The sequence below is a fragment of the Martes martes genome (assembly GCF_963455335.1).
Source record: "Martes martes genome assembly, chromosome: 13".
In the NCBI taxonomy this organism is placed as follows: Eukaryota; Metazoa; Chordata; class Mammalia; order Carnivora; family Mustelidae; genus Martes; species Martes martes.
In genome coordinates this window covers 27357607-27375875 of record NC_137901.1, presented here as the reverse complement: position 1 = coordinate 27375875, position 18269 = coordinate 27357607, and the positions used below count along the sequence as shown (strand labels likewise).

General features: G+C 38.8%; 1 protein-coding gene across 3 annotated transcripts in view; it reads left to right on the top strand.

Annotated features, from left to right (window-relative positions):
* ARK2N (arkadia (RNF111) N-terminal like PKA signaling regulator 2N) overlaps positions 1 to 18269 on the top strand; it is an 87887-nt gene that overhangs the window by 24729 nt on the left and 44889 nt on the right. For all 3 annotated transcript variants that reach the window (XM_080821877.1, XM_080821876.1, XM_080821878.1), the window contains exon 2: positions 15743 to 16527. In XM_080821877.1, the coding sequence (XP_080678003.1) occupies positions 15813 to 16527 (715 nt within the window). In that variant the 5' untranslated portion in view covers positions 15743 to 15812. The remainder of the gene's footprint in view (positions 1 to 15742; positions 16528 to 18269) is intronic.

Here is an 18269-nt window from a genome sequence, read left to right as displayed (position 1 = left end):
TCGGGTCATGATCCCGGGGTCTTGGGAACGAGCCTCGCATCGGGCTCTCGGCTCAGCAGGGAGCCTGCTTCCCCCTCTGCCTGCCTCTCTGCCTACTTGTGATCTCTCTCTCCCTGTCAAATAAATTAAAAAAAAACAAAACAAAACAGAATCTGACTATTTTGATTAAAGAGCAGAAAACATGGGGCACCTGAGTGGCTCAGTGGATTAAGCCTCTGCCTTTGGCTCAGGTCATGATCCCAGGGTCCTGGGATAGAGCCTTGCATTGGGCTCTCTGCTCAGTAGGGAACCTGCTTCCCCCTCTCTCTCTGCCTGTCTGTCAAATAAATAAAATCTTCAAAATAAAAAAAGAAAAAATTTTAAAAAAAAGAGCAGAAAACTTGTATCCAAATTTGTGTTTTAGTGGTCTCTGATACCTACTTAGTATCTTTGAAATTTTGTGGGTATAGTTTTTTGAGGGAGGGAAGTAGGTAAGGAATTTAAGTATTGAGGATAAGAGCAAACTCACATTAAAGGTTTTAGTATTCCTTGTAGTTGTTTTTATATTAGGTAGTTTTTGGTCACAGATATAGGCAGATTTTTTTTTTTTAAGTACCAATTTTAGACAAAATGAAAAACCAAGGTAGACTAAACCTTGAGAAAAAAACTATGTTATAAATTCTGTTTGAAACAATGTTCTCCTGGGGTGGTTTGTGTAAGCCCTATCACTTGGTATTTGACACTAGATTAGATAAAACAGTAGAAGGTTTCCTGTTTGGAACAATCCCACTTTATTGCAAGGAAATAGGGCCACTTGTATGCGTTTTTTTTTTTAACTTGAAGTTTTGTGACAGAGGAAATATATTTTCTGCTTTAGTGGTCGGAAGAATTGTTATTTTGTCGTTAAAACACTGGCCCTCTTTAAAGCTGCTTTTTTGTCTAAATAGAAAGCCATATTTAGTGCATTGTTTTGTATAAGAGCAATGTTGGAATTCATGAACAATCTAATACTGTGACTTGTACATGTGGAGAAGCAGTGTAAGTTAATGGGTTCATATAGATTGTTTGAAGCGTTAGCTGCTTATATTTCTTATACATCTAGGGTGGTGATATGAACTAAACAGATGTAGGAGTGTTGTTAATTAGAACACCCCATTTTACATGACTGTAGAGCAAGAACTTTCCTAGAAGCAGTTTCACTTAATGGGCTGTGCTTGTGTCAACTTGTGGTTTCAACGGAACAGTGCCTGTAGCAACAGTAAATTTTAACAGCAAATGACTTGAGTTTGCATTTGTCACATTAGGACGGACAATACAGTTTCAGTTTATTCATTCATTTTGTATCATTATAATGGTGTTTAAAGGATGGTTAGTTGCTCATTAGGAGTAAAATCGAACAGTATAAAATAAGGCAAGCCTTTCTTATGTTGAGTGCTTAATGATTTTATATACAGTGCTATGTCAAAACTCTTAGGAGGGTTTCCTGTAGTGGTTGGCCTTAGATAAGATCCCATCATTCAGGGCACCTGGGTGGCTCAGTGGGTTGAACCTCTTCTTTCAGCTCAGGTCATGATCTTGGGGTCCTGGGATCGAGCCCCACATCGGGCTCTCTGCTCAGCAGGGAGCCTGCTTACCCACCCTCTCTCTGCCTGCCTCTCTGCCTACTTGTGATCTCTTTCCCTGTCAAATAAATAAATAAAATCTTAAAAAAAAAAAAAGATCTCATCAATCATGGTCCATTCTCACAATTCTAAGTTCATAAGAAGTTGTTAATCATCTAAGAATATGTTGTGAGAAGGAAGACTTTCTTCTGTGTTTTATTGATACTTTTCATTTTTTTTTTCCTCCAAGGATAATTGTTTCACCTATCAGTTAATACACTAAAGTAACAGATTCACATTTAAAAAAAATCTGTTTAGAGTTTCTCCTATGTTTACATTTTATGCTTTCTCCATGGATTAGCTGATATAGTCATCTACCACCTGTGCTTACATTGATAATGTCCAGATCTGTATTTCTGTGTTTTTTTCTTTGAGACATATGTTACTAAGCATTATGTAGTTCATATTAAAGTTGATTATTTCTCTTTTTAATTTTCCAGTAGTTCACATCACTTTTTTGTTTTTTGTTTTTTGTTTTGAGAGGGAGAGAGAGAAAAAATGGTGGTAGGGGTAGAGGAAGAAAGAGAATCTTAAGCAGATCCCACGTCCAGTGCAGAGCCATATGTGGGGTTCAGTCTTACAACCCTGAGATCATGACCTGAGCCGAGTCAGACACATAACCAACTGAGCCAGCCAGGTACTCTCCAGTAGTCCACATCTGAATTTGAGGTTACCCTGTACCCAGTTGTAAATGCCAGCAACCACCTAGGGGTAGGATGTTCCATGTTTGTCATATGGATTGAATTGGTTGATAATGTTCAAGTCTTCTAAATTCTTCTTGACTTTTTGTCTTTACAGTGAGGGCTGGAAATCTGCAACTCTGGGTGTTGAATTCTCTCTCTCCTTTTCATTTTGTTAGCTTTTGCTTCATATATTTTTGATTTTTGTATTTCACTGATATATTAATCTTTGAGTCATTATGAAATGTCCTTCTTTGTCTCTAGTAATATTTATTGTCTGATGTTGATATAAATATTTTAGCTCTCCTGTGGTTGCTCTTTGTGTAATATATCTTTTTCCATTTTTCTCTCAGCCTATTGTATCTTTGAACCTAAGGTATGTTTCTTAGACTATATAAAATTGGATCTTTTTGTTGTTATTTTTGTTTTTGTTTTTTTACATTTGGATCTCTTTTATCCATTCTGACAATATTTTGTTTTTTTGTTTGGAGTATTTAGGTCATTTATACTTAATACAGTTATAATATGGTTGGGTTTACATTTGTCATTTTATTTTATTTATATTAAAGATTTTATTTATTTGACAGAGAGAGACACAGTGAGAGATGGAGCACAAGCAGGGGGAGTGGGAGAGGGAGAAGCAGGCTACTTGCTGAGCAGGGAGCACGATGCAGGGCTCTATCCCAGAATCCTGGGATCATGACCTGAGCAGAAGGCAGACAGTGACTGAGCCACCCAGGCGCCCCTGTTATTTTATTTTTTATAATGTCTCATTTGTTGTACCTCTGTACCTTCTTTAACGTCTTTTTTGCAGGGGTTGGTTTTTTAACTGTATTTCTTTATTTGTTTTTTTCTTTTTAATTGTTTCTCTAGGGATTATACCTATATCTTCATTTATCACAATCTTCAAATTAATGTTTACTTAATTTCAATAAAATATAGAAACATTGCACCAGTAGGGAAGAGCTCCATCTCCTCTCTCCTTTTTAAAGTATTACTTTTACATATGTGACATCTGTGTATATTATAAATCTCACATTACAGTGTTATAATTACTGCTTTTTACAACCTTTATTTTTTAAAAGAAGGTGAGAGAAGAAATAGGAATCATTTATAGGATCTTCTATGTTAACATACATATTTACCACTTTTTGTCTGCATTTCATTTTGTGGATTTGAGTCACAGATTCTTTCCTTTTAGCCTAAAGAATTTCATTTATTATTTCTTTTAAAGCAGGTCTGCTACCAATGAAATTTTTTAGTCTGCTTATCTAGGAATTCTTTTCCTTTACATTTTCTTTATTTTTAGTATTTTTATTTTATCTTACTTTATTTTAATGTATATTATATTATATTATATTATATTAGTTTTTACAATCCCTCCACCCAGTGTTGGGCTTGGACCCATGACCCTGAGATCAAGAGGCACATGGTCTTCCCATTGAGCCAGCCAGGCAACCCCCAGTAAAAAAAAAAAAAAAAAAAAAAAAAGTAATATCTTTGCCCAACGCGGGGCTCAAACTTGCCACCTCAAGGTCAAGAGTCACATGCTCTTCTGACTAAGCCACTCAGGTTCCCCTTTTGTCTTTGTTTTGAAAGAATATTTTTGTTGGATATAGAATTCTTATTTTTTCCCCTCATCACTTTGAATGTCATTCTCCCTTTGGGTCTCTAGTGTTTCAAAATGAGAAATCAACTGCTAATCTAATGTGGTTTTCTTGTATATGATGAATTTTCTTTTACTGCTTTCAGGATTTTTCTAATTGTCTTTTACTTGTTTGACTATGATGTATCTATATGGCTTTTATTGAGGTCTCCTTTGAGATTTGTTGAACTTCTTGTATATGTGTGGATTGATGTTTTTCATCAGTTTAGAGGATGTTTGGGGCCATTATTTTTTCAAGTATTTGTTCTACCTCATTTTTTTCTAGGATTCATATTATATACATGTTGGTATTCATGATAATTGTCCCTTGTGTTTCAGAGGCCCTATTCATTTTTCTTTAATCTTTTTCTCTCTGTCCTTCAGATTGCACAGTTTCTGTTGACTTACTTTGTTCACTGATTTCTTTATTTGCCATCTTGAATCTGTTGTTGAGCTGTTTTTGTGAAATTTCTTTTCAATTTTTATACTTTCCAATTGCAGAATGTCCGTTTGTTCCTCTGTTAAGAATTTGTTTCCTTCTTGAGATTCTCTACTTGTTGATTCATTGTTATCATACTTTAATTTTTAAAATGTATTTGCCTTTAGTACTTTGAACATATTTAAAATAGCTCCTTTGGGACGCCTGGGTGGCTCGGTGGGTGAAGTCTCTGCCTTCAGCTCAGGTCATGATCTCAGGGTCCTGGGAACAAGCCCTGTATCTGGCTCTTTGTTCAGCAGGGAGCTTGCTTCTCCCTCTGCCCCTCCCTCTGCCGGCGCTCGCTCGCGCACGCTCTCTCTCTCTTTTTCTCTGACAAATAAATAAATAAAATATTTAAAAAAAAATAAAGTAGCTCTTTTGATGTCTTTGTGAAGTCCATCATCTGAGGACATTGTTTTTCTAGTGACTGCTTTTTATCTCCTGTGTATGAGTCACGTTTCCTATTTCTTCAAAGGTCTCAATTTTTTATTGAAAACTGGACACTTTAGATAATATATTGCAGCAGCTTTGGATTCTAATTGTTTTTCCCTTTGAAAGGGTTGCTGTGTTTTTGTTTGGGTAACTGGGATAAATTTGAAATCTGTCTCTCCTGCACTGTGTTGTTACTTATGTCTCTGCTCAGTTTTTAAATTTTGGCTATCTTAACTTTTAAACCTGGCTTTCTGTTCTTTGCTTTTGTCCTTTCCAGCATAGTTTACTGGTCAGCCAATGCTTGGACAGAAATTGTGCTCAGATACCTCCCACCACTAAAGATTTTTGGCATCTCCTCTGCATAATCCTGTAGCGGCAGCCAAGAATATGCTTGATCCATTCATGATCACATCCTCAGGCTAGTGGTACCCTCGATTGCCCTGTGTACCTGCTGGTGAGATGGTCACTTGCACCAGTAATGCCCCTGGGTGTAGGTGTGGCCAGCCATTCCAGATTGGGGGCTCCTTTGTAAATGCAAACACAGATCATCCAGGTCTGTGCCACCTAATTAAGCAGAACCTGTTGAGCTGGGTGGGTGGAGGGGAATGGGAGTGGCCCCTACTGTTCTTAATAAAAATCCTACAAGTTTTTATTTTTTAAATTTAATTATTTATTTGAGAGAGAGAGAGAGCTTATAAGCAGGCGGAGGGGTAGAGGGAGAGAGTCTTCTGAAGCAGGCTCCCTGCTGAGTTGGGAGTCTTACACTGCTCAACCAGGATCCTGATATCATGACCTGAGCCAAAACCAAGAGTCTGCCACTTAACTGACTATGCCATCCAGGCGCCCCAAACCTGCAGTGTTTTTTTTTGTTTGTTTGTTTTTAATTTTATTTATTAAAGCGTGTGCAAGCAGGGGGAGGGACAGAGCAAGGGAAAAGCTGACTTCCCCCTGAGCAGGGAGCCTGACAGGGGCTCCATCCTAGGACCCCGAGATCATGACCTGAGATGAAGGCAGATGCTTAACTGACCAGGTTCCCCGATACTGCAGGTTTTTAAGCATCAGCACTTCTCTTTGTGTATGCATTTGATAGATTTCCAGAGCTCTGAAGTGGTTTTATTTCTTTTTAAGATTTATTTATTTATTTGAAAGAGAGAGAGCACACCCAAGTGGGAGGGAGGAGAAAGAATCTCAAGCAGACTCCACCCAGTGGAGAGCCCGATGGGGGGGTAGAGTGTGTTTGGGGGGTCCCCGATGCAGGGCTGATGTCATGACTCTGAGATCACGACCTGAGCTGAAACCAGAAGTCAGGTGCCCAACCAACTGGTGCCCCTGAAGTAGTTGTTTTGATTAATTTTGTCTTGTTTTATAATTACATTTTGGGGGTATTTGCTGACCCTTTCCCTTGCTCATAACCAGAAGTGTCCTGCTTTACCAGTACTTATGAAACCCTACATACTCGTAATCTATCACCTCTTCCTCATACTGAGGCAACCATTATCTTAACATTTTGATAATCATTCCTGAGCTTTTTTTTTTTTTTTTTTTTTTTTAGATTTTGTTTAAGGGCGCCTGGGTGGCACAGTGGGTTAAAGCCTCTGCCTTTGGCTCGGGTCATGATTCCAGGGTCCTGGGATCGAGCCCCACTTGGGGCTCTCTCCTCAGCAGGGAGCCTGCTTCCTCCTCTCTCTCTCTCCGCCTGCCTCTCTGCCTACTTGTGATCTGTATTTGTCAAATAAATAATAAAATCTTTAAAAAATAAAGATTTTGTTTATTTATTTGATAGACAGAGATCATAAGTAGGCAGAGAGGCAGGTAGAGAGAGAAGGGGAAGCAGGCTCCCCGCCAAGCAGAGAGCCCGATGTGGGGCTCAATCACAGCACCCTGAGATCATGACCTGAGCCGAAGGCAGAGGCTTTAACCCACTGAGCCACCCAGGCACCCCCATTCCTGAGCTTTTTAAAGTAGTTTTAAAGCACAACTAACTATCCATATATATTATGTCATTTCATATTGTCTTGATTTGAACTTTATATACACTGAATGACACAGGGTTGTTTGTTTGTTGCAGTTTGCTTTTTTTTGTTTTGTTTTTACTTACCATTGTTTTTATTGTTTTATCCATGTTGATGTAGTTGTCTTTTGTTTCCATTGCTATATGCTTCTTTATTGTAGCAGTGTACCACAACTTATTTTTCCATTCCACTGTTTGTCAGTAAATGTTGTTTTTGTCTATCACAGAAACAGTGCTGCTATGACACATGGTTTCTCTAGACAGTGTTTTTCAAGCTTTTAGGTCACCACCTATTGGGTTGTGAAATCAATTGACTGAGTCATGACTAACACTAAATTTTTTAAATATATAGAATGAAAAAATATGAGTGCTTTACATAAGTTTTTGTCTCACAGATGTAACCACAGGAAACTCCAAACTCCTAAGTCACCCCTTATTTCCTGCATTTCAGAAAGCACTGCACGTTCCGTGTTGTTTGCCCTCCCCTCCTTCTCCACCTCTTTTCAACTTTGGTTCATCATCAGCAAAATCACCAATATTCTTAACTTCCTCTCTGAACTTCCTCCTTTACCTTCTTGCACTAGTAACACTGTGGCTTTCCACTGAGGGTACAGCTTCATCTTGCAAGGGGTACCTGTGCTTTTTTTTTTCCTCCTGCAGTCCTTATCAACTCTGCCTGGATTTCCTTGTTCCCCACTGCCACTTTGCAGGTAATTTTCCTCTTCATTAATCCCCATGTTGGGGCGCCTGGGTGGCTCAGTGGGTTAAGCCTCTGCCTTCGGCTCAGGTCATGATCTCAGGGTCCTGGGATTGAGCCCCACATCGGGCTCTCTGCTCAGCGGAGAGCCTGCTTCCTCCTCTCTCTCTGCCTGCCTCTCTGCCTACTTGCGATCTCTGTCAAATAAATAAATAAAATCTTAAAAAAAAAAATCCCCATATTGCTGTCCTCTTTTGATGACTGACTGTGGTGATTTTTGTTCCTTGCTTAGTGTCATTATGTCCATTACTTTTGTCTTAATTAATTCTTCCTGATTTTAGTATATACAGATGATCCTTCTGACAGTGCCCACTCAGTTCTGTGAACTCTCTCATAATGATTTTGTACTCTACCTCAGCCAGGTATTTCCACAGTCCTACTCTAACCAATGCTTCTCAAACTGTTTGTTGTGATGAACTAGTATATATATATATATTTTTAAAAGATCTTATTTATTTACTAGAGAGGGAGAGAACTTGTGTGTGCACATGAGCCAGGGAGTGGGGGATGTGATGGGGAAGGGAGAGAGGGAGGAGCAGACTCTCCCCTGAGCAGGGATCCTGGCATGGGGCTCGATCCCTGAGATCATGACCTGAACCAAAGGCAGGCACTTAACCTGTTGAGCCACACAGGTGCCCCAAGACCAGTATATTTTTACTTCCAATCCATCACTGGTGGATTTTTTGGGTAAAATACAATTAATTAAGGTGCCTGGGTGGCTCAGTGGGTTAAGTATCTGCCTTTGGCTCAGGCCATGATACCGGGGTCCTGGGATCGAGCCTCCTTCTCCCTTTGTCTTTCATGAATAAATAAATAAAATCTTTTTTAGAAATACAGTAAATTACTAGGAAATTGAAATGCTGTTTGGTTGTCATGACAATACCAAATTGCTGTAAGTCTCTAGTCAATTTTCTTAATTTCTGTACTTCTCTCACTGCAGACAGTCCTTTAAGAACACCACTTTGAGTGGCATTATTTTAGATCTCATCAGTTACCAATAAATGCAACCCTTCCGTAATCTGTTTCATTCACATTACTCTTGGACTACCACCTTCTTTATGCAGTTCACTGTAGTACCTTGACTCCACTGGGATGTTCATTCCATTGGATGTTTTCACTGCCCTCTCCCTTCTGACTGTGATCATTACAGTCATTTCCTTGTATACACTCTTCTTTCTTGCACTGATCTACTTGCTTGGTAAAACTAGAATTCTGGTTAAACCACCTTCTTCCTCCTCTGTGCTTGGACTTACACAGCTGAATTTCAGAGGAGAAAAACATACCTGTGTGTGCTAGTGTCACTTGAAGTTCATTCTAAAACCCTTAAAGTGGGCCCTTACTACTTTCTGAAAATCATACACTATATTACTCTAGTGTCTTCACTTTCATCATACTTTTTCACACCTTGTTTTCTGATCAGCTCACCACCACCTCATTCATCCTCACTCCTAATGATGACCTTGCTTTCCACTTCCTTGAAAAATTCCCATTATGTTTATCATTCATTGGGCCTGAAAATTAGGATGACACCTTTTGTCTTGACAAATTCTGTCTTAAGGTCTGTTTTACCTGTTAATCATAGAGATACATAGATTGGGGGATTATGTGATTTTTCTCATTTATACAATTTTTTATTTCTTTAAACCTTTATAAGTCCCTGTGTATGGTAAATGGACGGTAAACAGTAACACAGTTAACTATAATTATGCAAAGTTCTATGGAAGAAAATAGGTGTGTAATCTGTGTATAACAGGGAACCTATTAGTAAGGTACCAAAAGCTACCCCAAGGAAATGATACTTACTCTGATATCTGTGAAGAATAGCCAGCAAGGAGGAGTGAGTGTGAAAGGCCAGAGATCTGGAAAAGCTGTTTATTCTTTGTATCTGGAAGGAGTTAGGGTGTGAGTGGCCCAAGATGAAACTGGGGATGTGGGCAGAGGTTTTGAGCAGGGAAGAGCAATCGCACACTACCTTCTCCCCTAAGTTTGTGTTAATGGTCCCTATCTAGTGTGGAAATTGAGTAGTATTGCAAATTATTCTTTTTGATGCTATATAAATTATTGTGCTTAGCAGTTTTATTCTCCTCACATTTTCTGTAGCGAGTGTTAGAATCCTTTTCCATTTTTACAAACCTCCAAACTTGCTCTTTTCACCTTGTATTAAGTTTTGCTGACCAAGAATGAGGTCTGATATGAGAGAAATTCCCTCCAGATTTTCACAGGTAGCCTCATTTAGCCTTATACTTTGTACTTTCCACTTCGTTTCCCTTAATACTTTCCACTTCTCTGTTTCAGAGGGGCAGTGTATTGCTTCCTTTCCATGGTTTGGCTCTCCTACCTGTCCTCATCTTTTGTTATCTTAGTTTCTTTTTTTTTTTTTTTTTTTTTTTAAATATTTTATTTATTTATTTAACAGAGAGAGAGAGAGAGAGAGAGATCACAAGTAGGCAGAGAGAAAGGCAGACAGAGAGGGGGAAGCAGGCTCCCTGCTGAGCAGAGAGCCCGATGTGGGGCTCGATCCCAGGACCCTGAGACCATGACCTGAGCCGAAGGCAGAGGCTTAACCCGCTGAGCCACCCAGGCGCCCCTTGTTATCTTAGTTTCTTAATGAACACAGGACTAATAAATGCTGCATTTTGACTGTCCAGAACTGACAGGCTGTTTTCAATTTATTTATTTTCTTAAAGACTTCATTTATGTGAGAGAGAGTGTGTGTGTACACAAGTGGAGAGGTAGAGGGGTGGGGAGAGAGAGGGAGAAGCAGACTCCTCACTGAGCAGGGAGCCTGATGCGGGCTCAATCCCAGGATGCTGGGATCATGACCTGAGCTGAAGGCAGACGGTTTACTGATTGAGCCACTCAGGCACCCCTTTATTTTTATTTTTTAAAAAAGATTTATTTATTTATTTTGGAGAAAGCAAAAGAGCGCAAGCCCTTGGGCGAGTGAGTAGGGGGAAGGACAGAGGGAAAGACCCTTCAAGCAGACTCCCATTTGGGCTCAGGGCTCAGTCTTACAACCTATGAGATCATGACCTGAGCCCAAACCAGGACAATGATGCTTAACTGACTGTGCCACCCAGGCACCACTGACAGCCTGATTTTTAAAATTACTGCATATAATCCTTTTTAAAGGGAAGAGGGAAACTCCTCAGAACTCAAGTTGCCTTGAACTACTCTGCTCTTGGTCATCCCCTTGCCCTTGTAAGACATTTATAAAATACTTTATGTGGAATCTACAAAAAGCTCTTCCTATAAACACGTTATATTTGCCTTGTAAAAATGTTGTTCTGTTCTTTATAGAACAGGTTGGTGGGCAGGAGTAACACTGAACATAGAGAGGAGATGATATTATTGATTCTTCCATTGAAAAATAAAAAATAAAAATAAAAAAATAAATTATGGAGATTGTGTTTAGAGTGGTTGACAGTGGAGGTGGAGAATACTAGGCTGGAAATATGAGGTAGGACTGATAGGAATTAGTGAATGATGGATGTAATGAATAAGGCATTGTAAAGGATAACCCTCAGGTTTCTGACATGAGCAACTGAAGTAATAGTAGTGTTATTTTTTAAAAAGATTTATTTGTTTATTTTATAGATAGAGAGAAAGCATATGTGCAAGTGCGGACGCAGGGAGGAGGAGGCAGAGGGAAGAGACTCTGCAGCAGATCCTGCGATCAGCATGGAGCCTGACGTGGGGCTCAACCTCATAATCCTGAGTAGGACCTGACCTCACCAAGAGTCGGGTGCCACCCCGGTGACCCTAGTGGTGCTATTTTTATGCGCTAGGGAAAGCTAGAGAACGATCAGAGTGGGGTAATTCAGAAATGATTAATTTGGTTTTGGACATGAAGAGGTTGTGATACCTTTGTGAAATCTAAATGCAGATGTCAGATGGCTGTTTGGGTAGACTGGATAGAGCTTAGAGAAGAGCTGAGATGGAGGGACAGAATTACTAGTATAGGGATGGTATTGGAAACTGGATGTAGAAGAGGGTTACTTTGATGGGTGTGAAAAGGACCTAGTCCTAGGAGTAACACTGGAGGTTTGGTAGAGTAAGTTAAGTCTGTCATAAAGTAGGCTGAGACGGAGCAACCAGAAGAAAGGAAACCTTTGGAAACCAAAGAAAAACATTAGCTTAAGGAGAAGAGGGAAGTGGTTAAGCATAGAATGCTGCTTAGACGTTAAGATGAGGGCCAAGCTGTTTGTTGGCTTTAGATATACCAGGGTCATTAATGTTCTGCTGTTCTACAGGTTTAATAAAAGCAGATGTCAGATCGGATCGGGTTGGAGGAGTATGAGAGGTAAGGAAATAGAGGCAGGGAATTTAGACAACTCTCTTAATGAGGTGGTGAAAGAAGAGAATGGTTTCTGCAGGAGATGTGAGGTTGAGGTGGTAAGTAGAAGGAGAATTTTTTCAAATGAATGAGTAAATGGATGGATGGATGATCCATTTGAGTGTGAGAAGTTGATGAATGTATATCCATGTAGATAGAAGGGGACTGCCGTTAGACTGGAGGGAAGAACAGCATGGTGGAAAATGCTGTTCTAAGGAAATAAATGCTGCATTTATTATTTCATTTACTTAAATGCTTATTTACTATTTCATTGTGAATTTACTATTATACCAGGTGGTTGAGAGCCTTTTATCCCATTTATAAGATGCAACTATTATTTGATAGTTTTATCTTTTTCTATTGCCAGCTACTTTTAATTACCTCTACCAAGAATATCCATGTATTTTCTTGGACCAAAAACAATATATGCAGTAAATCCTCTGGTTGTTGGGGAAGGTTACTTTGTACACATGACATCTTTCCCCACTGTGTTTAGGGCACTTTATTTTTATTCTGCTTCAGAGAGTTTTGTCAGAGCTTGTATTTTCACTTCCTGTGACTTTTTCTTTCCTTTGTGTTTTATGAATTATGACAAAATTCCGCTACAGGGGGAGACTCTAATAGACTTCACTGACTAAATTTGACCTGAACAGTGGTTGCTGTCATGAGCAGAAAGAAAGGTGCAACTCTCCTTTTATTCAGAAGACTTTTCAGTAGACTTTTCAGTAGTTTGAGGGGGGTTTTGAGTAGGTGATACTTGCATACTTGCACGTGATAGTAGAATCAAGAGGTAAAAAAACAAAGGTCTTTTGACTCCTGTTCTCTCATTCGCCTTCTTTCCTTGCCAAAGTAGCTGCTGTTATCTGTTTTCTTAAGTATCCTCATAGAGATTCTGTACATCTGCTGATGAACTCATAAGTATAATTTTGTTCTTTATTTACACAAATGGTATAATGTACCTTTTTTATTCATTTAACATTATGTATTGAAAATTGCTCCATATTAGTGTATTAAAGAACCTTTTCATCGTTTATGGCCACATTGTATGGACATGTCACCGTTAGCTAACTGGTGTCCTATTCATGATTGATGCTAGTGTTTGTGATTAAAATTGCTTTTTTTAGGCAGCAGAAGTCATAAACTCTTGTCAATAAACTCTTAAATATAAGGATCTTGAAATGAAAGATAATTGAGTTGTCATATTGAAAGACAATGATAATGTGATGTTTTCTTACAAAGAAAAACAGTCTGGATTTATTTGTCCTACTCACACAATTTATTTACTGAACAAACAGGAGTTTGTTTGTTTGTTTTTTTAAGATTTTATTTATGTATTTGACACAGAGAGAGACGGCAAGAGAGGGAACACAGCAGGAGGAGTGGGAGAGGAAGAAGCCAGCTTTCTGATGAGCAGGGAGCCTGATATGAGGCTTGATTCTAGGACCCCGAGATCATGACTTGAGCCAAAGGCAGACACTTAACAACTGAGCCACCCAGGCGGCACATAGGAGTTTTATGGTCATATCAACATACTCACTTTTCCACATGATGTTATATTATGTACTTCAAAAAGGTCCAGGGCCTCCTGCTTTCAAAAATTAATTTGAGGCTTTTGATTCTTATGCTTTATTTATGTCTGACATTAATTTCATTTGAGTATATTTCTAAAATATTTCAGCTGTAAAATTTTTTTATTCTGGAGTATATAACATCATTCTCTACAGAAGAGTCAACTCTCATTTTTATTTTAGAAAATCTTGATCTATTCCTCATATTTGGGGTAGTTCATATCTGAATATTTTATTTCCTGTTTGTATTGCCAACATGCTTTAGTTATGACACTGGCAGTTTCCTGGTTTAACTTTCACTCCCTCTGTTGGCTTTCAGAGGTGTTACATTCCTTTTGGAATTGTGTTAGGAATAACATTTATGCTTATTTTCATTTAATTCAAAAATTAGTAATGATGCAAATATGCTTATGAAATAGGCTACATATGGGATTGTTTTACATTAATGAATGTTTCAGTGGCCGCAGATGTTCTGGTTTTCATGAATGTGTTGAGGAACCTTCATCAGAATGTCTGTTTCATCAGCAGCTGAGAACAAGGCCATGAAAAACAAAAAATAGGAACATAGAATATTCATGTTTATAGTAAGCAAAAAGTAGGCTTTGTATGTTAGATCAAGGAAAGGGTTTTCTGAGTATCTTCCGGCTGCCGTCTACCATATATTAAACTGTTAGTAGAGTTGATAGAGCGAAATGAAGATGTCTTATGGCACCTAATTAGCACACCATCTAGCTCAGTGTTTTTATCTGTCACCAATGGGACATCATAATTGCCTTCCGTAACATTACATGTACAGAGTGAGATATTTACTTGTTTTGCACATTCTTAGCACCATCCTTTTAAAACCAGACCACCAGTTAATGAAGTTTGCTCTGTATAGGTTACAATTCCTGTGTTTAAAGATTGTGTCCAGTTTCTCCATGATTAAGTAGAGTTGTAGCACACTCAGTACAGGAAGGATGTTAGGTTCTCAAGTTAGCATATAAGGGCATCTAGGTGGCCCAGTCAGTTGAAATCCAACTCTTGGTTTCCGCTCAGGTCATGATCTCAGGGTCTTGGGATCCAGCCCTGAGGTCAGGGAGGAGTCTGCTTGAGATTCTCTCCTTTTCCCTCTCCCTCCTCTATCCCTCTTCCCACTCATGCTTTCTCTCTCAAATAAATAAAATATTACAAAAAAAAGTTAGCATATGAGGCGGAAAATGTATGTAGGGTGTTTTAAACTCCTTATGTCATTCATAGACTAGAGTGTACTAGGCTTTCTGGGTTCACAAAGTAGTTGGTCTGTATTTAATGGCTGCTCTTTATGAAACAAAACATGTTGAAACACTAGGCTTACATTCAGCCTGATGAGAGGTATGTGGGAACTAGGAAGGACTGTGAGGAAACAGCATAGTGAGGCCTGGCCTCTTCATACCCATGTAGAGCAGCTGCTTCTGAGAGGAATAGCACAGAGGTTTGATGCATACAGTTACTTTGGGTGCTCATTTGCCAAATGCATGTAATTGAAAGTTTTTTTTTTTTTTCTTACGTAAGTGTGTACATTTGATGTTACTCCACTATAACTTCCTCTCTTTGAGGATTTGAGTATAAAAGTAATCATTCTAGCTAACTTTTTCTGAGACTAGTTTTTTTTTTTTTTAAAGATTTTATTTATTTATTTCACACAGAGAGAGATCACAAGTAGGCAGAGAGGCCAGCAGAGAGAGAAGGGGAAGCAGGCTCCCTGCTGACCAAAGAGCCTGATGCAGGGCTCAATCCCAGGACCCTGAGACCATGACCTGAGCCGAAGGCAGAGGCTTAACCCACTGAGCCACCCAGGCACCCCTGAGACTAGTTTTTTTGAAGCATTCTTTTTCATCGATGTTAAAGTCAGACTATACACATTTAACTGTATCAGAGTTTTGAGGATCCTTTCTTGAATATTTTAAGTAAAGTTTTAAAATTGAAAATCCTTGTTTGGCTCCTTGCTGGGCTTGCAAGTTCAGTAACTGAGGATTAATATTATGCCATTTTTAGTAGTTGTGTATGCTAGTATTTTGATAGTACTAAGTCCTTTGGATTTGACTGTTAAGCAGATGACAGATTTTAAAGGCATGGCAAAGGGTAACTTTTGCTACTCATTTAGAAAGGTAGGCATGTTGTATAGATAAATAACCTACCATTTCTGTTTATTGATTTTGTGTGTTTTTGTACAGGTTGCTTCCCTGTTGCATCTTTGACCTAGTTTCCTAGACTCTGCTCCATGATTTAACTTGAAAGTCTGAAATGAAGATGGAGGAGGCAGTGGGAAAAGTCGAAGAACTCATTGAGTCTGAAGTCCCACCAAAAACATCTGAACAAGAGACAACTAAGGAAGAAGATGGATCTGTAGAACTGGAATCTCAAGTTCAGAAAGATGGGGTAGTGGATTCTACCGTTCTGTCTTCAATGCCCTGCTTATTGATGGAACTGAGAAGGGACTCTTCTGAGTCTCAGTTAGCATCCACAGAAAGTGACAAGCCGACCACTGGCCGAGTTTATGAGAGTGACTCCTCTAATCACTGCATGCTTTCTCCTTCCTCTAGTGGTCACCTGGCTGATTCAGACACTTTGTCTTCTGCAGAAGAGAATGAACCCTCTCAGGCAGAAACAGCGGTGGAAGGAGACCCTTCTGGAGTGTCTGGTGCCACAGTCGGGCGCAAGTCTCGGCGTTCCCGATCTGAAAGTGAAACATCTACCATGGCTGCCAAGAAAAACCGGCAATCCAGTGATAAACAGAATGGCCGAGTCGCCAAGGTTAAAGGTCATCGGAGCCAAAAGCACAAGGAGAGAATCAGGCTACTGAGGCAGAAAAGGGAGGCTGCTGCACGGAAGAAGTACAACCTGTTGCAGGACAGTAGTACCAGTGATAGTGACCTGACTTGTGACTCAAGCACGAGCTCATCAGATGATGATGAAGAGGTTTCAGGGAGCAGCAAGACAATCACTGCAGAGATACCAGGTAGAGGATGTTTTTTAAACTGACTGTAGAGCAACCGATGGCATTTCTAAGCTGTCAGGCTCAGTTAGATGAGTGACACTTGAAAAAATCCAGGACCTGCAGCTCTGTGTAAATTTGAAGACTGCAGTGTATTAACAAGACATGGCCAATTTTAAAAACCTGTTCTGAGGTTTCCAGTGCACTTTAGCACGTCAGCAAAAAAATACTTAAATGGTTAATGATAGGGACAAGATTATTTTTAAGTAATGGAATTTCTCACAAGTCTCTTTCTCTGTAATACGTTACCTGAACTCCCATCATTGCCTTTTTAGCACTGCTTAGATTTAATACTCGCTGTTCAGCATTATTACTAAGTAAATTCTCCTCAGGAATAGGCACTTTGCTTTATTATATAGCCACTGTACTTGAGCTTATGGTGTCTGAAATGACATGTTCCATCTTCTGTTAAAGTTTTCTAGTAGCTGTTCCTCCTAAAACAGTAGTTTTATGAGCTTTTCCCCAGGTCAGTGCATGATGAGATATTTATCCTTGTTGCACATTTTTCTATTCTGAGTTGTCACTTGCATTGGAAAGAATGCTTTTTTGCAGTATTTTCTCTTTACTTTAAGAAGTTTGATAGAAATCTGCTTATTCTAGCTCTCATTGGTGTAAGGGTGTGTAATTTATTACATGTTTGACATACCTGCTTTTTCCGTATTATCATGACTAGTACTGTGTACTACAGAGGCATTCTTGAGATTTCAAGGTGTAAGAATGATGAGGTCTGAATGGTTCTTAATTGGTGAATTCTCATTATTGAAGAGACTCTTATGATTAGAACATTTTATAAAGTACATGGCATTTAATAGATAATGACAGCATTGTTTATTGCTACATTAAAGAAGGGGAGGTTTTGGTTTTTAAAATTTTATGGGCGACTGTTCTTTCCTCTTATTTTTCTGAAAAGTTTGTTTCTATACATGAAGACAGCATATTGCTGATATACAAAGAATATTTCAAGAAAAATCATATTGGTTAATTGAGACTATAGCCAACCAAACTTACATAATCTCAGTAACAAGAATGATCCTATAGGTGTTCATCTTACAATAATAAAAGTCTCATCCATATATTACATTAAATAGGAGTTTTTAACAATTAGAAATGCTTACTGTTTTAGTATCTCTTGAACTCCTTTGGTAGTTCCTTGTGTTAAAATTGCTGGAGAGGGGGTTTATTTGAAGTTCACCAGTTGAATGCATGAGAGAAGCAGACTTTGGGGTCGTTCTCAGACACATTCTAAGTATGTTTCAGTTTTTCATTTAATATTTTTTAGAAAGCTTGATTAACACCTATAAAATTGTTCATGCATTCTTATGTCCTGTGTTCTGATCTGTTAATCAAGATCATGATGATACAGTGCTTAATTTCACTCACTAAACAGAGTTTTACGTAACCACCCCAATATTTTGCCTCCTTATGGAAAGGGAAAAGAAGGTGGGTGAACAAAACAGACCCAGTTATAGAGGTGGCATGAGAAATGTGTTCATGGGCACTGTCCTGTTTGGGTTACATAGGTTAGGTGTGCTTTGTTTATATTATCCAAACTTCCTTGCTATTTGACTACTTTTCACCAGTGTTTAAAACTTCTAAAACCCTGGTGGTCTGTTTCTTGTCTATTCTGAATTGTATACAAACCAAAAGACCAAAGTAAGTTATCTGAGTCTGTGATTTAATTTCTCTTGCTCACAGCATTTAGTAAG